We start from the raw sequence: 23,640 nt of genomic DNA, 5'->3' as shown, positions 1-23,640 counted from the left end.
ACTCTAGGCCCAGGTCTCTTTCCACTACACCATGCTGCTACTCTTCTGGTCCTCAGGGTCCAGTCTAAGCTGGGGAGCCTGGAAGCCATCCTGGGAGAGAGAGACTGCCCCCACCCCCATGCTCTCCCCCCTTCCCCAGGCACACTGCATCCCCACAGCATAAGACCTTACACATAGTAGGTATTGAATAAACGTGTGATGCATTGAACTGAAAGCCAAGCATGTTACTTGCCCACTGATGCACACCACTGCTTCCTCCACAAGCTCAGATAAATGAGTTAATTATATGCATTTGTCCTGAATCCCAACTAGAGATGCCCTCCCCCACTTTGGGCACCCTCTTCTGATCTGGCCTACCAAATATGTCCATCCTGGTCTCCAGTGCCCCCCATACCAGGAAAGATTTATTCCTGCCCTTCTGGCTCTAGTAGTCTGAGGCTGGAGGAGAGGGGGAAAGGGGGTGGGGGAGAGGAAGAGGCTGTCCTCAGGCATGGAGCCCACCCTATTCCATCCCCCCAGGAAGTGAGAAGCAGACTAGCCTGGCACTCACCGGCTGCTGCTCCGGTGGGCGGTGGTGGCGGCAGAGGCAGAGGGGAGGGTGTCGCCGAGGCCATGATGGGGTGGCCCATCTGTAACAAAGATGGGGAAATCTTGAGGGCTCTAGGGTCATTCCCACTCCCTCCCCAGCTCCAAGCTGGGGCTGCCCAGCCCTTTTCCCAATCCCTTGTTTCCCTACCCTCCACCCATAGGGAAAGGAGGAGAGGAAAGACTCAGGGGTCTATTTCTACTTCTAATTACATTCAGGAATCCCCCCCCCCCAAAAAAAACCCAACCACCCTGTCTTCTTCTGAGACTCAGTGCTGAGGGTCCAATCACTCCATCCTCTCAGTGGCCATCCACACGGGTCCAGACAGTCATAAGCTAGCAAGGACCATATAAATCAACTAGTCCAACTCCTTCATTTGACAGATGATGAAACTGAGGCCCAGAGCAGGAAGTCAATGGCCCGAGGTCACCCAGATCATTAGTGATGCAGCTAGGTTTTGAACCCAGTTCCACTAACTCCAAATCCTGAGTTTTTTGCTCCACACGATGCTGAACGGGAAACATACATCCACGGACAGACACCAGGCTCCCAAAAATGCACATGTCATCACTCATGATTTATTTTATATACCAGGGAAGCCTCCCCACTAACTCTGAAGGGTGACTTTTATCTACACTTCATTCAGTAAGATGATTGGGTGTTTAGGCTACTTCTTTTCTACATGACACCTTTATGTGACATCTAAACACTGCAGCTTCCATATTGTTCTGGCTCTTCCCCTAAAATACCATGTCTAATCTGTGCCCATCCAGCAAACTGCTAGCTTCTTCTTTAGCCTTGAGAAAGGCAGCACACAATATCCAGGGGGGCATGGATCAGACAGATGGGTCCTGATGGGTGCCCAAAGCCAGACATCATCAGCTTAGGCCTAACCAAATGGTAGCATCCTTCCCTGGGGGACATGCCATACCATAGGCCAGGCTCCAAGGCCTACTTTCCCTTAGATCATTCATCATACAATGTAGAAGATGATGATTGTAATGACAATGATGATGATGAAGAAGATGATGATGATGATAAGTGACACTTAAAGGTTTGTTTCTCATAAGAACCATGTGAGTTAGGTATTATCATCATCCCTATTTCACAGATGAGGAAACTAAGGCACAGAGGCACAGGCTAATTTGCCCAGGGTCATACAACTAATAAATATCTGAGGCAGGATTTAAACGTAGGTCTTCATGACTTCAAGTCCAGCCCACTATCTACCTTGTTGTCTCTCTGAGAAAGTCAGCTACAGAAATACAAACAAACCCAAATTATCTGCCTATGGTTATCCACTTTGGGGTTAAGTAAGAGGCCAGAAGACTGAAGTGCATCATGGTCCAACCAAACTACAGATCAAAGCAAACTAAAGTAGAAAAAGGAGAGATAGGAAAGAGTAAATAATAAGAAAAAGGAGAGAAAGAATGAATATGTTAAAGGGAGGCTCAGGACAGACTGAGAAGAAAGACAGAGAATAAAGCCTGAGATGCTATGAGCACAGAAGAACTGCTCCTTTGGGGGCCCCAGCCAGGGTGGGAAGTTTTACTGTTCAGTTCTTTTAGTCGTGTCTGACTCTTTGTGACTCCATTTGAGGTTTTCTTGGCAAAGACCCCGGAGTGATTTGCCATTTCCTTCTGCAGCTCATTTTACAGATGAGGAAACTGAGGCAAACAGGGTTAAGTGAGTTGCCCAAGATCATACAGCTAGTAAGTGTCTGAGACCAGATTTGAATGCAGGAAGATGAGTCTTCCTGACTCCAGGCCTGGCACTCTGTCCACTGTGCCACCTAGCTGCTGAATGGGAAGACTAGCTTGTTTAATAATCAATAATAACTCATGTGGAGGGGGTGGAGCCAAGATAGGGGAGAAAATCCCCTAAATGCTCCCAAATTCCCCTTCAAACAACTTTAAATAATGCCCCCACACAAATTCTGTAGCGGCAGAATCCACAAAAGGAGGGGGTAAAAATAAATTTCCATTCCAAGACAACTTAGAAGGTCAGCAGGAAGGGTATGTCATACTTGGGCGAGAGTGGAGTACACTCCAGTGCCAGTATAGGCCATGCCCCAGCAAACCAGCAGCAGGCCTTGGAGACAAATGAATCAGCTGTGGCGGCTTCCAGAGCTCTCAGTCCACAGAAGCTAAGGGGGTCAGATACCCAGTCAGAATGAAATTACAGGGGTCCCTTTGCTGGTAACAGGTGTAAAACTCTCATGCATTGATTATATATGGATCTGGGTCACAGTCCTGGGTCACAGTCCCAGGGTGAGGAGGAACACTAGCACACTAGCACACCACAGCTTGTGCCCATAGGGGAGTAGGGACCCTGGCACAGGACAGAAAAGAGTGCTTGTGACTGCTCACAGTTCAGAGCACAGGCCAGGAGAGTAATAAACATACCTCTCCTTAGATCATACTTCCTTGGAAGAACTAAATAGTTAGAGATCTCCAGAACTATTTCTGAAAACAGCAGCATAAAAAATCCTGAAGGTTGGGACAATGCTCCCTTCACTAGGGGAGCAGAGCCCAACTTTGATATAAAGTTAAAAGCCAAGAAATAAGCTGGGAGGATTAGCAAAAAACAAAGAACCTGACCATAAAAAGTTACTAAGGTGAAAGGAAAGACTAAAATACAAACTCAGAAGACAACAAAGTCAAAACTGCTACATCCAAAGCCCCACCACACCCCCCCCAGAAAAATATGAATTGTTCTCAGGCCCCAAAAGAATTCGTGGAAGGGCTTGAAAAGGAGTTGAAGAATCAAATAAGAGAAGTAGAGGAAAAATTGGGGAAAGAAATCACAGTGATACAAGAAAATTATAAAAAAAGAGTCAACACCTTGGTAAAGAAACACACACAAAAAAATACTGAAAAAAATAACACCCTAAAAAACAGAATAGGCCAAATAGTAAAAGAGGCACAAAAATCCAGTGAAGAGAAGAATGCCTTAAAAAGCAGAATTTGCTACATGGGAAAAGATGTACAAAAATTTACTGAAGAAAAGAGCTTCTTAAAAAGTAGAATTGGCCAAAAGGAAAAGGAGGTACAGAAGCTGAATAAAGAAAACAATTCCTTAGAAATTAGAATTGGGCAAGTGGAAGCTAATGACTCCATGAGACATCAAGAAGCAGTAAAACAAAATCAAAATAATGGAAAAGTAGAAGAAAATGTGAAATATCTCTTTGGGAAAATAACTGACCTGGAAAACAAATCAAGGAGAAATAATTTAAGAATTATTAGACTACCTGAAAAAAAGAGCCCAGACATCATCTTTCAAGAAATTATCAGGAAAAACTGCCCTGATATTCTAGAACCAGAGGGTAAAATAGACATTGAAAGAATCCACTGATCACCTCCTGAAAGAGATCCCAAAATGAAAACCTGCAGGAATATTATAGCCAAATTCCAGAGCTCAAGAAGAAAATATTGTAAGCAACCAGAAAGAAGCAAATTAACTATCATGGAGCCACAGACAGTATAACACAAGATTTAGCAGCTTCCACATTGAAGGATCAGAAGGCTTGGAATATGATATTCCAGAGGGCAAAGGAGGTAGGATTATAACCAAGAATCACCAACCCAGCAAAACTGAGTATAGTTCTTCAGGGGGAAAAGTGGACACTCAATGAAATAGAGGACTTTCAAGCATTCCTGATGAAAAGCCTAGAGCTGAATAGAAAATCTGACTTTCCCAAACAAGACTCAAGAGAAGTATAAAAAGGTAAATAGGAAAGAGAACTCATAAGGGATCCATTCCTATATTCATTCCTACTTGAGAAGATGATATTTTTAACTCCTAAGAACTTTCTCATTATTAGGGAAATTAATAGGAGAGTGAATAGGTGAGTTAAATATGATGGGATGATATCTAAAAAAATAAAATTGAGGAGTGGAAATGAGGAATGCACTAGGAGAAGGGGAAAGGGAGAGGTAGAATGGGCTAAATTATCTCACATAAAAGAGGTGTGAATGAGCTTTAGTAATAGAGGGGAAGATGGGGGAGACGGTTGGGTGGAAAGCATGTGAACCAGTGGGAATAGTTGGGTACAGAAATCTATCTTACCCTACAGGAAAGTAGGAGGGGAAGGGAGGTGGGAACTGATAGAAGGGGAGGTAGACTTGGGGAGGCAAAACACTTTGGAGGATGGACAAGGTGAAAGGAGATAGAGAAGGATAAGGAGGGGGGGAAATATTAGGGAGGAAAATACAGTTAGTAATCATAACTGTGAAAAAAAATATAGCAGTTTCTCTGATAATGGCCTCATTTCTCAAATATATAAAGAACCGAGTCAAATATATAAAAATAAGAGCCATTCCCCAATTGATAAATGGTCAAAGTATATGAACAGGTAGTTTTCAGAAGAAATCAAAGCTATCTATAGTCATATGAAAAAAATGCCTGAAATCACTATTGATTAGAGAAATGGAAATTAAAACAATTCTGAGGTACCACCCCATACCTATTAAATTGGCTAATATGACAGAGACAAAAAATGGCAAATGTTGGAGAGCATGTGAGAAAATTGAGACACTGGAGTTGTGAACTGATTCAACCATTCTGTAGAGCAATTTGGAACTAGGCCCAAAGGACTTTAAAACCATGCATACCCTTTGACCTAGCAATACCACTACTAGGTCTGTATCCCAAAGAGAGTAAAAGAAAAGGAAAATGACCTATTTATACAAAAAATGTTTCTAGCAGGTCTTTTAGTGGTGACAAAGAATTGGAAATTGAGGGGATGGCCATCAATTGTATAATGGCTGAATAAATTGTGGTATGCGATTATGATGGAATAATATTGTCCTGTGGGAAATGATGAGTAGGATGTTCTCAGAAAAACCTGGAGAGACTTACATGAGCTGATGCAAAGTAAAATGAGCAGAACCAGGGGAACATAATAACAGCAATACTGTACAATGATCAACTGGGAACGGCTTGGTTATTCTCAGTGATACAATGATCCAAGACAATTCTGAAAGATGTACAATGAAAAATGCTATCAGTTTCCAGAGAAAGAACTGATGGAGTCTGAATGCAGATCAAAACATATTTTTTTAACTTTCTTTTTCTTTTTTTAGGCTGTGTTTTCCTTCACAACATCACTAATACGGAAACATGTTTTCCATGATTGCACCTGTATAACCTAAATCAAAGGGCCTGTCTTCTCAATGAGAGGGAGGAGAGAAAAGGAGAGAAGGAAAGAATTTGGAGCTCAAAATTAAAAAAAATGTTAAAAATTATTTTTATATGTAACTGGGGAAAAATAAAATATTAAATAAAATTAAAAAAAAAACTCGTGCATATGCTTTAACATTTTCAGAGTACTCCACACACTCACAATCCTGTATAGTATCGCTGCAATACTCTTTGCCTCATTTTACAGATGAGGAAATCAAGGCTCAAAGATGCTAAGGGATTTGCTTGCTAGTATCATAGCTTATCCAATGGGAGAGCACATACTCAAAAGAAACCAAGGCCTCTGATCTTTTGATTCTAGATCCAGGGCCTTTTCCACGGGAAGACAGGCCTCTTGGAGAGTCAGGGAGAGAAGGTCCTGGACTGGGAAGAAGCTAGCTTTGGGAAGCTGAACAGGAGAGGCTGGATCCAGCCATGTTCTTGTGGCCCAGTACTCAGGCCCCCGGAGCTAGCAATTCCTATTCCCTTCCCCAGCCTGCCTGGTGCCCCCGCAGCTGCAAATGGGCTTCTTTACCTCAGTGACCAGATCTAAGGGGATAAGATGAAAGGAGGAAGGGCATGGCTAAAGGACAAGGAGAGACTGGGGGTGGGCACAATGTTGGAGCAAGTGGGCAAGAAAGCACAAGAAGCATACGCCCCAGGGAATGGAGGGATATGAAGCAGCAAAGTTATAGGGAAAGACATAAGAGAGAAATCTGGGTTCGAGGGTTCAAGGCCCAGTGCTTCCACTAAACTGGCTATGTGGCTTTAGGCAAGTCAGTTCCCCTCTATGAAGTATGAAGTCAGTTTCCTCATCTGCAAAAACAAGGGGTCGGCCTGTATAGAGTCTCTTGTCCCATCCAGCTTCAACAGCTTAGGATGCTATAAGTCATTTCTTCTCTCTGAGCCTCAGTTTCTTCATCTGTAAAACAGAAGTAATATTCCCTGCTTGCCTTGTCTGCTTCATGGGACTAGTCTGAGGATCAAAGGAGACAATGAGGATTTGAGAGCACTTGAGAGTTAAGGGATTAAGGTATTATCGAGCAATGACAGTAGGACAGCCAGAGTGCAGCCAAAGCAGGGAAGCTTGCCCATACGGCCTCAGGAGGAAAGACAGAGAAGGGCGGAAAGGCCACTTTGTCAGCAAGAAGGAAAAGCCAGCATTAAGGGGAACGGGCTCAGGAAAGAGCCCTGTCTGGGCTTCTATCCGTTACCCTGGGGAACCCATGAGCTTTCCCAGAAAAATGAGCAACCTGGAGATGAGTGATGACCACTAGACGACCCCTGAGGCCCCTCCTGGCTCTAAGATTCTAAGATGCTACTGAGGGGAGAGAGGGAGAAGGAAGGAGAGAAGAAAGTGACAGCATGGAAGGAGGTGTTTGAGAGGTAGCCTTGGGCACTGCTGCCTAGACTGGTCCTGATAGAAACCCACTCAAGGGAGAAGTTAAGGTACAATCAGTGTGGAAGCTTGTCTTGGCAGTGAACTAGAAACATTGTGGTTGTTGGGTGGTGACTTGGATGATAACACCAATGGGTGTTTGTGGTGTCCTCTTGAAAGGAGAATGAACACCTAGATGGAGAAGGAAAGCATTTCTCTGCCCTGGGCCTCCACACAGCTCACCCCTGCCCCAACAAAGGCCAGGCATAGCACCAGAGAATTAGAGATGGAAAGGACCTTAGATATTATGGACTTCAACTTCCTGGTTTTAGAGATGAGGAAACTGGATCACAGTGGTTAAGCCATTTGACGAAGGTCACACAAATAGTAAATAGCAGATCCAGAATTCGAGGCCATGTGCTCCAACTCTCCATTCAGTGCTCTCTCCTCCCCACCACTGTACCTCCCTCTGCCCTTGCCAGTTTCTGCCCAGGAGCACTGCAGTGAGTATCCCTGCCTCCAGCCATTCCCAAGATTGGCAGTGTGAGAGAACAAGTCACAATCCTCTCCCTCCATCCATAGATGTTAGCCGGTGAGACGGCTTACTATCCCTGGAGTGTGCTCCCAACCCGTATCTACTGGCTCAAGTTTTAGCTAGCCTTTAAAACCTAAGGGCCTCATATACACTAAAATATCTGTAGCAGCATTTTTTTTTGTGATAGAAAAGAACTGGAAACAAAGGAGATGCCCCTTGGTTAGAGAACAGCTAAACAAATGGTGGTACATGAGTGTAATGGAATATTACTTATGTATATGATGAATACAGAAAAGAAGGGGAAGATTTATATGAACTGATACGAAGTAGAGAAAATGAATGTGGAACAATATATATTCAATAACTACAGCAATGTGAATGGAAAGAACCACAAAACAATCAAAACCATGGTGTGAAATTGTATTAAGCAAACTTGGCCCAAAAGAGGAGGTGTGTGAAGATGCCTTCCCCTGCTTCTTTACAAAGGTGGGGGTGGGGGATACTGTGAGTGTGAAACACTGCATAGAATTTCAAATGTTTTTCAATATGTTGCGCAGTTTTGTTAAACTGATTTTTTTTCCTCTTTTTTATTCTTTGTTATAAGTGACTGCTCTCTGGGAGGTGGAGGTATACAATGGGTAGGTGAAATAAATACAAAAGATATCAACAGAAATTGATTAAAAAAAAAACCAACCCAACTCAGATGCCTCCTTGTCCAGGAAATCTTTCATGATCTCCCAGTCAATAATAACTATCCCCATCAGACTTCAGAATGACATTTTTTTTTTTTTGCAGCTTCCTAATTGGTTTTGGGCTTGGACTACCAGGAATGTGCTTTGTGAGTTCAAGGCGCAGCTCCACCTATCAGACTCCCACCTTTTAACTGTAACACTTTAGAAAAATCATTTAACTCCTCTGAGTCTTAGTTTCCTCATCTATAAAATGGGGATATTAATATTTGTCCTGCCTTGGCCACCATACGGCTGTGGTAAGGAAGTAACTTTGCAAGCCTTAAAGGATTGTCAAAATAGGAGTTCTCTTCTAGACAGCAAGGACTCTCTATCATGAAACCATGAAATAGGCTGGCGTGTTAACATCGTAATCTGTCATCTCTAGTCCAAAGCTGCTCCACTAGAGGGGAGAAGGGAAGATGGGTTTGTTTTTGAAGGAGAATCAGCCTAGGGCTCCAAACCACCTCATTCCTACTCCCTTAGAGGGCCACAGAAATGCCTGGGACCCTCAGAGCATGCTGGGAAATGACCTCTACTCCCTGATGCCTTGGGGAAGTGCTCTAGTCATAGGACCAGAGCTGGAAGGAGTTCCTGGACATACATGTTGCCGGTGGAAACTTGGACTGGCAGGGGCCCAGAGACCAGGAAAAATGGCAGAACAATGGCAGCTGCAGCAGCAACGCACATTCCTACAGTCATTTAAGATTTACCAAGGTAGTACAAGAATTCTCCCTGTTTTATAGGTGGGGAAACTGAAGCCTAGAGAGATAAGATTTTGCCCAAGGTCACACAGCTGATGAATATCAGAGCCAAGACTCAAACCCAGCTCTCCAAACTCCAAGGCCAGCAATCTTTCCAGGATACTGCTACCTCTTCCATCTTCTGTTTTTCCCTCCTGAAACTGGGAAACAGGGAAGGTAAGTGACTTGCCCCCAGTGCTAGTGGCCTCCCTCCCAAGGGAAGTGGCTAGGGCCTCATAGTTATCCTCTTTTCTGTCTGTACTTATATAGGGACTTGCTGTCTCCCCAGTTGGAATGAAAGCATCTTGAAGAGTGGAGACTGTATCCCCAGTCCCTGGAATATGGTAGGGGCCTAATAAATGGTGAGCCACTGAGTGATTACTCAAGGTCACATGGGTACTGAAATAATCAGCAGAGCAGGGATTTGAATCCAGGTCCAATGATGCCAGATTCCAGTTCTATGATGCTCTAGTCCAGTTCCATCACTTTACAGATGAGGGAACTGAGGCTCAGAGGGGAAAATGGCTTGCCCTCATGAATGGGGTCTTTTGTTTTGCATCGAGCCCAATGCCTTGCCCAAAAGTAGGAGCCTGGTACATGTTTATTGGGACTATTCAAGACTCCTCAGCTGGTTGTTGGCAGAACCTTCTGCCTCTCAGTTCAGGGCTCTTTCTACAGGATTATGTTGACTTTCAAGTCCTTGATCAGTCACTCAACAGGCATTTATTAATTGCCTATGTGTGTCAGGGACTGGCTAAGCACAAGGGATACAAAGTAAGGCAAAAACCCAGTCCTTGCCCTCTAGGAACTTATATTCTAATGGAAAAGACAACATATAAATAACTGTGTAGGTTCCACAGAAGATACACCCAGTGGACATGGCCCTGGGAGTGGGAGAGACTGGGAAAAACCACTTGCAGAAGATAGGATTTGAGTATGGCATTCCAACCTTCATTACCCAGCACCAATCTATCTTCCCAGTTTAACTCCCTGTCCTCACCTAGCCAACTGTCTCACCTGGAGTCCAGCGGGTAGCAGCACATCAGAGTCATCAGAGACATGTCCATCCGACAATACGGCTCGCCCATGAGCACACTGTGCCTTTTGAAACCTTGACTGGGGGGATGGGGGGTGGGGCAAGTTGTCTCATCTTTAATTTAAAGGATCATAGGTTTAGAGCTGGAAGGAGCCCTGGAGGACATAGAACCCAACCCCTTCATTTTGCAGATGAGGAAACTCAGGCATAGAGATGTTTAGTGACTTGTCCAGGGTCATGCTTGCACTTTCTCCCATCATAGGACTGTTGTGAGAAAAATGCCTTAAAGGGCCAAAGAGACATAAGCAGCTCCCAAGCAAGTGACCAGTGCTGACTGCACTGACAGAACTCATGGCCATGAACATACCACCAAACCTCTACAGTATACAGTATACATGTTAGGAGGAGTGGTGTCAGGGATCATCCCAGGCAAAGTACCGTGACCCCCTGTCCCACAACAAAAGTAAAGGGCCTGTGATCTCTGCCTTCCTCTGGCATGGTTGGGAACTAGGGCACCAGTGCAGCCAGGCTTGCTAAGAGCCAATAGGTACCAGGGGAAAGGAGCAGGAATCTTCAGGCTGACTGAAGTGTCAGCCTTGGGATTGTCCTGGGGCCACCAGGACCATACACATGCAAGAATCATTTTCACATCCTATTTTCCCCTTCACAATGAAAGCAAGCATCCTTTCCCAATATTTCAGATAGAGAAACTGAGGTCCAGGGAAACAAATTGATTTATTCAACATCTCAATGACCTAATAATGATTTCAGGCTTCCTAACTCACAGCTCAGGACTCTTTCCACTGGATCATTCCATAAAACACTAACTCCACATATGCCTCCAAAATCTACCACCTGTCCTTTGAGAATTTCAAAGAACACTGTTTATGGTCAGACACCAAGTCAAAAACAGTGCTGGAAATGGAACCCAAGGTTCCGCAAGACAAAGTCTTGGTCACCTGAACCCTCCCCTAAGACCCTGGAACCTTCCTTGTTTCTTGAAACCCAACAAGTAAAGCCTACACCTTCTAGGACCACAAGTCCTAGATGCCTACTCTGATATGAGTCCAAATCTAGGTCAGACAGGGAATTCTCCTTCACCCAGTCTCCTTACCCTAACACAATGAGACAGGACAAAGAATGAAGTCAAGATGTCTAAGCCTAGCTTCTCAAATGAGATAATATTTGTTTTAAAAAAAGCATTTAGCACAGTGCCTGGCACATAGTAGTCACTGTATCAGTAACTATGCTCTACCCTTCCCCTCCATCACTTTCTCAGCTTGAGCAAGCAGGTGCCTTCCTCCTATGCATACCACAGCGGCCCACAGCCTCTCACTCTAGCAATCCCCCTATTTCTGGCAGGGGCCTCAAAAATAAGGTTAAGGTCACCAGCAGAGACCTGCATCCAAAGACACATCTTGATAGGACTCTGACTGTGACATCAGGTTATCAGACCACAATGGGCACAGCTTGAGGGATTCAATGGCTACCACCAGCTACAGCTTCCAGGAATAAGGGTCTCTGTAGGAGGGGCTAATCCCCACTTTCCAGGAGCCTTTTAGGGACACAGAGCCCACTTGGTCTCTGTTCTGAAAAGACCCTCAGGGTGGGGGCTGAAAGAACACAAGACTAGGAATCACAGGATTATAAAATCCTGGATTCAGAGCCGGAAGGGACCTTACAGGTAATCCAGGCTAATCCCCCCCTCCCCCCCCAGACCTCAGGCCCATCCTCCTTTTAGCAAGGAGGAAACCAAGATGAGAGAAATTAAGGGACTTGCCCAAACTCATGTGGATTGTGAAAAAAAGAATACTTAAAGCCTGACATTTAAAGCCACACATATCCTGGGACTCCAAGTCCTAGATTCTTTTTACTGAGCCAAGTATGCCACATGGCTCACTTAACTTTTTCAGAACTCAGCCTTTCTAGCTCCTACAATCCATGTTCTAAAGACTCTCCTAGCTGATATTAAATGTTCTAAGGGTCCTCCCATCTCTGACATCCTGTTTTCCAAGGGTCTTCCCAGCTGACTCTCCCAGCTCTGACCTCCCATGTTTTTAAGCACCATCCCCAGCTCTGACATTTAACACTCTAAGGGCTCTATCAGCTCTGACATTCTATGTTCTAAGGCCTTTCTAGCTCCTACATTCCATGCTCTTAGGACCCTCTCAGCTCTGACATTCAGTGTTTTTCAGCGCTTACATTCTGTGTTCTACGGGTTCTCCCATCTCTGACATTTCAAGTTCTAAAGACTCTCTCAGCTCCGACATTCCATATTCTAAGGGCCCTCCCAGCTGTGACAGTTTGTGTCCTAAAGTCCATCCCAGGGCTGATATTCTGCATTCTAAGACCTTCTCAGATCTGACATTTCATGTTCTATGGTCCCTCCCAGCTCTGACATTCTGTATCCTAAGGGCCCTTTCAACTGTGACATTTCATATTCTAAGGGCACTTTTCATTCTAAGGGTCCTCCCAGCTGTGATATTGTATGTTCTATAATCCACCCCAGATTTGCATTCTAAGACCTTTCCATTTCCTATATTCCATGTTCTAAAGCCTGTCCAGCTCCTATATTCCATGTTCTAAGGAATCTCTCGGCTTTAATATTCCATGTTCTAAGCATCCTCCTCTGATAGTCCCTTTTAAGGGTTCTCTTAACTCTGACATTCTGTGTACTAAGGTGCCTGACAGCTCTGAAATTCCCTGTCTACATTCCATGTTCTAAGAGCCCTCTCAGCTCTGACATTTCATGTTCTAAGAGCCCCTCCAGTTGACATTCCTTGTTCTAAGGTCCCTTCGAGCTCTGACATTCTGTGTTCTAAGATCCTTCCAGTTCCCTACATTCCTTGTTCTAAGGGCCCTCCCAGCTCTGGCCTTCTGTGTTCTGAGGGCTCTCGAGCTCTGACATTCAGTGTTCTGAGGGCCCTCCCAGCTCTGACATTCGGTGTTCTAAAGGCCCTTCCCCTTGATCTGCCCTTCTGTGACTCTGGAGAGGTAAACAAGGCTAGGTGAGAGAAGCCTAGTTCCATTGCCTCCTGTCACTCAGATGGAGTCTGGCCTGTTGGGAAGTCAGGGGCTCACAAGATCATAGCTACTGAAGACAATCATTTAAAGTGGAGCATCCATGCAGGCAAGGTGTGTTGAAGTAACAGAAGTATATGCATGAAGCACAGAGAGGCTGTCAGGCCAGACAAAGTAGATTCCCCAGAATCTGGTGCAGAAGGGAGAGAATGCCTCAGTATCTGGGCTGAGCTGTGGTGTTCAGATAGAAAGCTTTCTGAGGCTGATGCACCTAGGGCAGCTGGCAACATGGAATCTTCCCCGGACTAGGGCCTATTTATAGACCCCACAAGACTGGCGGGGCAGGTGCTGGCCAAAAGCGGGGCCAGGAAAGGCAGTAATCGGGTGTGTGTGTGTGTGTGTAAGGGGCAGGGTAGGGGGGGGGGTGGAAAGGTATCAGGAAAAGAGGGAGCTCTGGGAAGCTAGCCATATAAGAGCCATTCTTGTGGGTCCACTGACTACCCCCTCCCTAGTGCTGAACTGGGCTAGGTTGCCTGAGCTATAGAGGCCCACAGTTCTGGCCCCACCTGAAGGGAAGAAAACTCTGCTGGCTGATGCCACTCAGTCACTGACCCTGGGGATGAGATTGGCCAAGGGAATCAGGAACCAAGGTGCCGGATTCCCTCTCAGGCCCCTAGTTATGCTCCGTCACTGCTCCAGGTCCCCATTCCCCATCCTGAACCCAGGTCACCACGAAGCCCCTCCTCCCTCCACCATGGGCTACCAAGAACATCAGAGCAAAGACAAGCACCAGAGAGTTTTAGGAGATTGTAAATCTTTTGAGAAGATATGAAAAGACGGAGGGATCACTGCTGTTGATCAACTCTCAGAGCTCTGTTTTTCTCTGCTGCTCGGCAGGACTGATTCCTAGGTAAGGACCCTCCCTTGTCAATTCTTCAGTTTCCAACCCACCGGCAACAAGTTCCAACCACATGACCCAGGGAGCCCAGTCCTCTTTCTTAAGAGACAAGTACTTAGAAATCACCAAAAGAAATCTTCTACAGGGTACCACTCTTCTCAGAAACCAGTGGCTTCCCACTGCCTATCAAAGAAAGCAGAAACCTCTGATCCTAGTTACCCATCCCTTGAGCATAGCCTGTCCCCCAGGACCTCCCATGGCCTTTTGTTTGGACCTTCTAACACACCTATCATGTAATATTGTAGATGCTTGCTTTCTATGCTAGTGCCTTGCCCCAGACTGGACTGAAAACTCCCTAAGGGAATGGATACTGTCTTTTCTAAGCTTTAGCTCTTGTCTAGCTGTAACAGGGCAATACTGTGGATAGAGGAGATGCTTTAATAGAACATTTATTGAATTAAATTGGTCCTTGAATTCAAGGCCCTCCTCAATCTGGTGCCATTTAACTGGTCCAAACTTTTATCTCATGCTACTCCCCATCATGTATTCTATACTCCAGGAAAAAGGGAATGACTCAGAATCTCAGAGCTTGGTGAGACTTCAGAGGGCATTCCCCTCTGTAACATCCCTGACAAGTCAGCCCCTGCTTAGGGACCTCCAGTGGGAAACTGACTAGCTTTTAAGATAATCCACTCATCCTTAGGGCTTTCTCCTCACATCAAACACAAATCTACCTTTCAGTGACTGTCTGCCATTGCCCCCAGCCAACTCTGTCTTCTGAGGCCAAGTGGACTGAGCCTAATCACTCCCCACTGGACAGGTCTTCAGCTATCCCCAAACCCTGCCCTTTTCATGTTCTCTTTATTACACAAAAACACATCCATCTCTTTTCACTGATTCTTGCATGGGATGGTCCCCAGGCCCTTTGGGCACAAGTTCTCCATCCTTTCATTTCATCCCTGTGCCTGTGCTTGCAACATCCCTCCCCAATCCCCTGATTCCAATCACTGAATCTCTGAATCACTGAACTCCAATCACCTCCTTTCAAAACCCACCCAAGTCCTCCTCATCCCCTCCTCTTCCTCTCCCCCCACCAAAGACCCGTCCCTCCTCTTTGCTCAGATCACTCCTCTCTACCCTTTTGTCCATCTCCCTTGGTGTCATAGTTACATGTGTGCATGTCTAGGGGTGTGCTGGAGCCAGCTAAAACCAGCTTTTGCCAATTATTAAATTTTCAGCGTGAGCATTTATACCTCATAAATCAGCAAATCAGGGCTTGATTTATTGTTTTGTTGATCATCTAGACTTAAGAAAGTGGAGAAAATGTTAACGATGTAGATTAAATTTAAAACTATGTGTTCCCCCTCCCTTTCCTGCCCAGAGTCAGTTGTTAAATATTTAACAGCACACCCTGGGCATGGCTTTCCCTCCCATCAGATTATAAGCCCTTTGAAAGTAGGGTCTCCCACAGAGCGGATACATAAAAAGGGTGCTGAACTGACTGAACAAAAGTCACAGTAGGGGTATATGACTGAGGAATTCCCAAGGAGGCAAAAGCTCAGTCACAGAGGATAGGAAGAGCAATGGCCCAGGAGGTGGGAGAAGGCAGGAGAGGGGGAGACAGAAAGTAGTCCAGGTCATTTGAATGCATGAAGGACAGAAGCAGTAGGACATGAGACCAGAAAGGTAGTTTAGAGCCAAACTATGGAGACAAAGACACACTCACACACCACCAGTGGTACAGGGGGATTGGGGTGCCAGTCAAAGACCAAGACAGGGCTACAGGCAGGAGTTCTTAGGGTGAGCTCACCAAAGAGTGACTAGGTAGAGAACAGCAGAGTAGAAAACCCTGCTGGGGACAGAGGATTTAAGCTCTCCTGTCCCCCACCCCCAATCCTGCCAGGGATGCCTGAGCTTGGATGCCTCTGTGTAAATGGCATTCACTTTCTCTGAGCTGTAGTGGGTTCAACAAGGGTAGAGGTACCCCTATCCCAAAATTCCCAAGGGAGGTCAGGAAGAAGAGTTCTGTGAAATCCATCAGACAGAGAGGGGGTGAGGGGCAGAAGACAGGACCCCAGCATCCTCACTTCCTATGGAAGGGACTGCTGCATTTCTCACTGAGTCTTCCCAAATTGAAGGAGTCAGTCAATGTTGGTCTCCCTCCTGCTAAGTAAACTGAAGCATTAGCAAGGGGACACATCCAGCCATCCAGCCATGAGAGGCTACAAGTTCAGCAGACCTGGCCCCTTTGCCCCTCCATTCAGTGAGGAAAGAAGACGCACCAGACCTTGCCTAGGCCCAGTTTAGCCCCAGGAACCTTGACCCAGCTGAGTCCAGACACCTGGCTCTCATTTGCCTTAGCAATAGCCCTTCCCTTCTCTGGTCCCCGGTTTCCCACTGTGTAGCTAGCAGTCAGTCTTTTTGAAAAGGAGGATGGAAAGAAGGGGAGCAACCCCTAGGTATCTACGCCATGTGCTTAGAGATCCACAGAGAGGCAAGAAGCCCTAGGGAGAGAACAAAGACCCACGGACCATAGATAGAAATAAGGCAGGTTAAAGGTCACATGAGCCATCACTAGTCATGATCAGGAGGACTCCCATGGGAGGTAGGAGATAGACCAACTCTCACTTACCACCCTCACCCCCAGATTTGGGGAGCAAGAATTCGGCCAGGCCACTCTTTCTGAGCAGGCCAATAAGCAGAACTAGGTTTTTGTTCCTGCTCTAACTTGTATCCCTGTGGAACCAAAGCCATTTTTGCCTAACAAGGTGCCATCCTCCCCTCTCCCTTCCCCTCCCAGCTGGAGGCATGCCATGCTCTCCTGGTTACTGTACCCCTAGACCCCCTTACCAGCGACACCATCATTATCCTGGGGATCCCTGAGGCCTTCCATGCTTCTGGGACCAGGGGGCCTGGCTGGATACAGGGCTGCCACAGGGCTACCCTCCTCACCATCTTCAGCTTCCACATCTTCTTCACTTTCTGATCTCAGGACCAGGCTAGGCGGTATCTCAGGGGCAGCAGGCCTAGGTGGTGGGGCTGTGCCCCCCCCAGGGGGGCCTTCCATCCCTGGGCTCCGGAGGCTCAGCAAGACATTGTAACAGGCATCCAGCTCACCAGGAATCTGGCAGGGGAGAATGGAGAACACTTAGGAAAGGAGAGAAGGAGGTGGCTCCCAGAGACCCGCAAAGCAGAATCACAGAACACAGAAAGATCATGAAGCAGAAAGGAAAGATTAAAAAGTTCCTGGCCAAAGGGAAGCAAGAAACCCTTAGGACTCCCGGTTTCTCTCCCCACCTCTGCTTTTCCTGTGTCCCTAGTCTTTAGCCATCTACTCTTCCTTGACATACGTTAGTACCCCCACCCCAAAAGTCATGCCGGTGGTTAAGCAGATTAGAGGTCAGACTCAGGGAGGCCCCAGAAGAAGGATGAGAGGAGCAGGAGGCCTCACTGGTCCAGAAACAAAGAGTTAGCTGGGGGTGGGGGTGGGGGGATCTGAGCCAGTTTCCTATAAATACCTTCAAGGTAACAGCAGAAAGTGAAGGACAGGAATGAGGCACTGTCTCAAGAGACAGGTTGGGAAGAGAGAGGAATGGGGCCCACTGACTGAGGCCAGGGAGGGATATGGAGGACGGAGGGATAGTTTTTGGGTAAGAGAGTAGGGGACAGGCAAAGCAGTATAGATTACCAAGCACTCCCGGGGCAAGGCTAGCAGAACTACCCCACTCCTCCCAGCCTGTTGGTTCAGGGAGCCTCCATTCCCTAGTTTGGGGTTAGAGCCCACAGGCCCAGAGGCCTGGCATATCCCTGGGTATTACCTAAGGAAAGCTGAGCACCCCCAGTTGAGCCATCCCAACCTGGCCTAAAGCAGACCCAGGTCCTCATTCCCTGAAAACTGTCAGAAAAAAAAGAGCCAGGCAATAAGGGACTTGGCTTTCAATTGATCCTGGCCCAAAAGCAAAGGGTCAGAAGAGACAGAAAATGGTACCCCATGGAGATGCCACAGAGTTAAGATACATAGTCTCCTGCCCCATGCTGGGGACAAGCAAGTTTTCTTCTCTGAATAGCAGGGCAACAATTAGCTAGAGAGTAGGCTCCAAGTCTCTGGGCACAGTTGGTACTGGGAAGCCACTGTCATTTCTGGAATTGGCAGGGCCAAGACTTTCAGGGACTCTGGCTCCTTGGGTGATGATGCCTGGTAGCCCTGGGAATGGGGAGGTAGGGTGGTGGGGCTGAGTCTTCAGCCTCATAGGACCTGATGACTGTTGGGCTATGCTAGGTTGGCACCTGTAACCATCTCTTCAGTATCCTAAGTCTACAGAATGAGTGAGAGGGGAAAGAGAAGGTACAAAGAGGAAAAGAAGGAGGGAAAGAGAAGAAAAGAGGAGACAAGGGAGAAGGAAAATGAGAGGAAAGGAAGAAAAAAGGAATAGAAAAGGAAAGAAGGGATGAAGGAAAGGGAAGAAGGGAGAGAGGGAGGGGAAAGATAGAGGAGAGGGAAGGGAAAATATGAAGGAAAGGGGAGGGAAGATAGTGAGGGAAGGAAAGGGGAATGGAAGGAAAGGAAGGAGGAAAAGAAGGGTGAGGGAAAACAGGAAAGGAAGGGGGAAAGGAAGATAGGAAAGGGGGGAGGATAAGGAGGAAAGGGGAAAGGAAAGATGGGGAGGTAGGGAAGGAAAGGAAGAGAAAAGAAAGGGGAGGGAAAGGGAGGGAAGGAAAGAATAAAAGGGGAAGGAAAACAGAGAGGGAAGGGAAGGGAAGGAAGGAAAGGAAGGGGGAGGAAAAAAAGATGGGAGGGAAGACACAGCAAGAACGGGGAAAGAAGAAAGGAAAGGAGGATAGGGAGGGAAGGAAGGAAAGAAAGGGGGAGAGAAGGAAGGGGGAGGAAAGACAGGGAGGGAAAGAAGGAAAGAGTGGGGAGGGAAGGAAGGGGAGAGAAGATAGGGAGAGAAGAAAGGAAAGAAAGGGGAGAGAAGGAAGAAGGAGGGAAGATGGGGAGAGAAGAAAGGAAAGGGAAAAAAATATAGGGAAGGAAGTAAAGAAAAGGGAGGGAAGGAAAGGAAGGGGGAGGGAAGGAAGAAAAGAAAGGAGAGGGATGGAAAGGAAGGGGGAGAGAAGGAAGAGAGAGAGAATTTAGGGAGGGAGGGAAGGAAAGGAAGGGGGAGAAAAGGAAGAGAGAAGGAAGTTAGGGAGGGAGGGAAGGAAAGGAAGGGGGAGAAAAGGAAGAGAGAGGGAAGTTAGGGAGTGAGGGAAGGAAAGGAAGGGGGAGGGGAGATAGGAGAGAAGGAAGGAAAGAGGAGGGAAGTTAGGGAGGGAGGGAAGGAAAGGAAGGGAGAGGGAAGATAGAGAGGGAAGGAAGAAAAGAAAAGGGAGGGATGGAAAGGGGAGAGAAGATAGGGAAAGAAGGAAGGAAAGAAAGGGGGAGGAAAGGAAGGAGAGGAAAGATAGGGAAGGAAGGATGGAAAGGAAGGGGGTCGAAGGAAGGGGAAGGGGAGGGAGGGGGAAGGGAAGGAAGCGAAGCAAGAAAGGAAGAGAAGGGAGAAAAGAAGGGAAAGAAGGGGGAAGGGAAAGGAAAGAAGAGAGATGGAAAGGGAAAGAGGCAGGGATGGGGGAGGGGTCCGGAGACCCAGGCCCGCGTCTCCCGGGGGCTCCAGGCCTCCCGGGCTCCCTGCCCCAGGGGAGAGTGGATTCAGGACCGGGCCCACCCCAGCCCCCAGGCCGGCCCAGTCCCCAGTCCCCAGCCCAGGGGGAAGCGGCCCCGCCTCCCAGGGACACCTGCCCGGGGGCTCCCACAGCCCCCTGCCCCGGCTCGCCCCTCTCCCCACCTGCCCGGACCCCGCCCCCCAGCCCCGCCCCCGGCTAGGCCCCGCCCCCGGGCCCTCGAGCCCCCCGCCCCTTGGCCCCCGGGGGTCCCGGCCGTGCCGGGCAGGGGAGGGGAGGGGGGGGGGGCCGGCGCAGGGTCGGGGCCGGGACCGGGCCGGGGCCTCTCCCTCCCCCGGCGGCTCCGCCCCGCCCCGCCCGCAGCGTCCGGGGCTCCCTGGGCCGGGCCGGGTCGGACCAGGCGGGCGGGGGTCCCGGGGCAAGACTCACCGCAGGGCGGCGCTGCCGGCCGGCCCGGGGCGCTCCGGGCTCCGTTCAACGCGGCCGCCGCTGCCGTTGCCGCTGCCGCTGCTGCCTCCGCCTGTCCCGGTCCCGCGGCCTCCGCCGCCGCGCCGGGGACATTGTCCCTTTAAATCTCTCCCCCGGCCCCCTCCCGCCCCGCGGCCCGGCCGCTCCGCCCCCCGGCGCGCCGCCGTGACCTCAGCGCGACAGCCCCGTCGTGACGCCATGTTGGGGAGGTCGGGGTCACTTTCCCCCAACTCCCCCCTCCCCAGCCTCCGCGGCTTCCCTTTAGGGTGGGGAGGGGGGAGGGAAGGGGTGTGGCAGGTAGCACGACGCCATGTTCGGAGTGGCTAGGATATCTACCAACTTAAAGGGGCCGCAGTCCTTTAGGAGTGCTCCTAGCCCTGGAAGGGACCTTAAGAAATCATCCAACCCTCTCATTTTAGAAAGAGAAAAGTGCAACCCAGATGAAGGCAAGTGACTAACCCAAGGTCATGAAGCAAGTAAGTGGCCAAGCCGGGATTCAAAGCCAAGTTCTTGAGCTCCAGATCCAGACCCAGCCTCCTGGACCAACCCCGTCCCTGTCTGTGTTTTCCCCGGGGTTTTAAAAAGGGGTACCTGCTCCTCTCTGCCCCCCCCCACAACTGTTTTTTCCCAAAGCCAAAGATATGGTGCCTGTTACAATGACAGCAGAAGGGGGGAGGGGGAGGAGCGGGGGAGGGAGAGTCAGACGGGACCTCCATCCTCCTGTGCCTCAGTTTACCCCCTTTAGGAAATTATCCGTGGCACATGGCAAACAAAAGACATCGGGCCCCCATCCAGGGAGCTGCTTTTGCCTCACTCTGCCTGGCTCAAAACCACTTCTGGACTCTTGTAATGAGTTCCGGTCACTACACGGTAGGGAGCCCATGGAAGAAGTCAAGGAGGACCTGGGGATCCCTAATTTAGAGATGAGGGTGGGGAGAGATCCTAAGTGTATCTGACTGAACCGAAGCCTACCGTCACTTATATTCCACGCTTACTATGTGTCTGGTGCGGTGCAAAAGGCTGCGGGCACAAATGCGGGCAAAAAGGTATTTCCAGCCCTCCAGGTGCTTACATTCTAATGGGACCACCTAGGAAAGGACGCTGAAAAGTAGTTATACGACCAAGCGAGAGAACCAAGATTAGGTTCTCAGAGTTCTGGGATCCTAGAACTAGAGTTCCATTCCACCAGTACCTAGAGTCATACCAGGAACACTGAAGAACGGGGGCTGTTTAACCTGGAGAGATCTGAAGGACTGAACACCTGTTTCACAAGGAAGACTTACTGGACTCGTTCTGCTTGGTCCCAGAACACATCACTGGGATCATTGGGGGAAGGGGAGCGCAGGAGGAAATTGCAGAGGGGCAGATTTAAGTTTAATTTTTGAACATTTTGTGTGTGTGATTTCATTGGCATAGCAAACTCTCCCAACGAAGAGCTGCATCTGTTTTGGAATGTATGGTCTTCACCAAGCCATTTAGGGACTTGCCTAGGGTCACACAGCCAATGCCCGTTGTGAATCACTCAAGTCTTCTTAACTCCTAGGTTGTCCCTCTTTATCCACCAAGTGCTGCCTCTCTGGAAGAAAAGCCTTTCTAACAATTAGAGCTGCCCCAAAGTCTTTTGGACCCGCCCATCCCCACCCATCCCCACCCCACCCTCCCAAAAGTCTTGACTGATAGAGATCTTCGAGAAAAGATTAAATGACCATTCACCAGATAGGTGGTAGATGAATTATTGCTTAGGCCAAAGAAGAAATCAATGACCTCTGAGATGTCTTCCATCTTTGAGATTCTATGATTCTAAAAATTTTCACCAGGGGAATGTCATTAGGAATTCAAATAAAAAGAAAATTTGCTCAGCCCCAAGATGGGTCCCAGTTTATAATGTCTAAACTGGATTGGAGGGGAGGGGGAACAATCTCAAGGCCACATGTAGCCCTCTAGGCCCTCAAGTTCAGCTCTTTGAATCCAAACTTCACAGAACAAATCCCCTTAATAAAAGGGTTTGTTCTGTAAAACTTAGACTCAGTCAAAAGGCTGCACCCAAGGACCTAAAAGACCACATGTGGCCTCAAGGCCAAAGGTTCCCCACCCCTGGTTTAGACTCTAAACTATTCTAATCTAGCTGTGGTACCGAGGCCTATCTCTCAGCCCATCTCCTTTCTCATGAGCTGGGTCCTTTGTGGCACCCAGATGAAGAAGGCATATTTTAGAATTCAGAGCTAGAAGGGACCTTAAGAGATTATTTAGTCCAAGTCCCTTGTTTTACCAATGGGGAAACTCAAGCCTAGGGAAGAATTTGCTCAAGTACACACAATTAGTAAGTAACAGAGCAAGGAGTCAAACCTAGGTCTTCTGACTCCAAGGCACAGTTCTTCTACTGTACCATCTTCTACCCCAGATTCTTGAGGGCATTTAATTCAAAAAACTTTTATTCAATAGCTACTATATAGACCCCTGCTTTTAATCCTCAGCATTCACCTGTAAGAGTGTGATCAAGAAAACCCTTGATCTCACTATCGCCCCTAATTGAGCTAACTTCCATGGTCCTAAACTTTGAAACTGGCCTCAGAGGCTCCAGTCAGCTCCGTAACTATGACCCCATGGTCCTCTCCGTGATCACTATACCCAATCCTCCCACCTCTCTAATTTACTCTTAATTCATTCTTTATTGTGATTTCCAGTCCCTCCATGTTCTCCCATTCCTTCTCGTCACATTTTTGACCTCATCGTTGACATGTTAACCAGACGCTGTCTTCTGCTCCTGAATCTCTTGCTTCTTTGTTTTTGTTAAAGCCCAACTCTCAGCTACCTCTACCTTCTACCTTCTCCTTTCTCTTCAGTGCTCCTGATTGCTACTGGAAAAGGTCACACAGCTGGGTCAACTACTTTCACTACAGAGTTAGGCCATTCAAATTGAAATTTCACTTGGACTCCTACATCTTTGGGCTTCTCTCTGATTGGCTGTCACAGTTTCCAAACCTTCTTTCCCTTCCCAAGCCTCTTTCCGTGTCTCTTTCTCTCAGCAGACCTCTCTTTCTCCTTCATGGAGAAAATAGAGGCTCTCTTTGACCAAGCTCCCTCTTCTCCCCTACTCCACACTTCAAAACTCTTCTATCATCTCCCATTCCCCTTCCTTTGCAGGAGTCCCCTTTGTCCCTAAGGACACAAGAAGCGACCCTTCTGCTTGCCAAGGCCAACCCACTTACTTGGTTCTCTTGATCCCACTTCCCTCATCTCTACTACGTGCCTCCCAGTCTTTAAACCTTGATCTGTTCTTGCTCTCCCCTCAGACTCTCATCCTAAATCTCTCCTCCTTTGTACGGCCAAAATCCTGAGAAGAATCATACTCTTTTTTTTTTTTTTTCTATTTCCTCACCTCCCACTCAATCCACAACGCTTTGC

The 23,640-nt window shown here is 47.8% G+C and overlaps 1 protein-coding gene across 2 annotated transcripts in view; it reads right to left on the bottom strand.

Annotated features, from left to right (window-relative positions):
* WIZ (WIZ zinc finger) overlaps window positions 1–20,272 on the bottom strand; it is a 44,608-nt gene extending 24,336 nt beyond the window's left edge. For both annotated transcript variants that reach the window (XM_036753632.1, XM_036753637.1), the window contains exons 1-3: window positions 20,197–20,272; window positions 16,957–17,230; window positions 551–629 (exon numbers count right to left, since the gene is read on the bottom strand). In XM_036753632.1, the coding sequence (XP_036609527.1) occupies window positions 551–629; window positions 16,957–17,173 (296 nt within the window). In that variant the 5' untranslated portion in view covers window positions 17,174–17,230; window positions 20,197–20,272. The remainder of the gene's footprint in view (window positions 1–550; window positions 630–16,956; window positions 17,231–20,196) is intronic.
* Between the last annotated feature and the right edge of the window lie 3,368 nt (window positions 20,273–23,640).

Source organism: Trichosurus vulpecula, chromosome 1 (assembly GCF_011100635.1).
Source record: "Trichosurus vulpecula isolate mTriVul1 chromosome 1, mTriVul1.pri, whole genome shotgun sequence".
Taxonomy (NCBI): Eukaryota; Metazoa; Chordata; class Mammalia; order Diprotodontia; family Phalangeridae; genus Trichosurus; species Trichosurus vulpecula.
The sequence above is the reverse complement of the archived record's forward strand: the minus strand, read 5'-3'. Positions and strand labels throughout refer to the sequence as shown.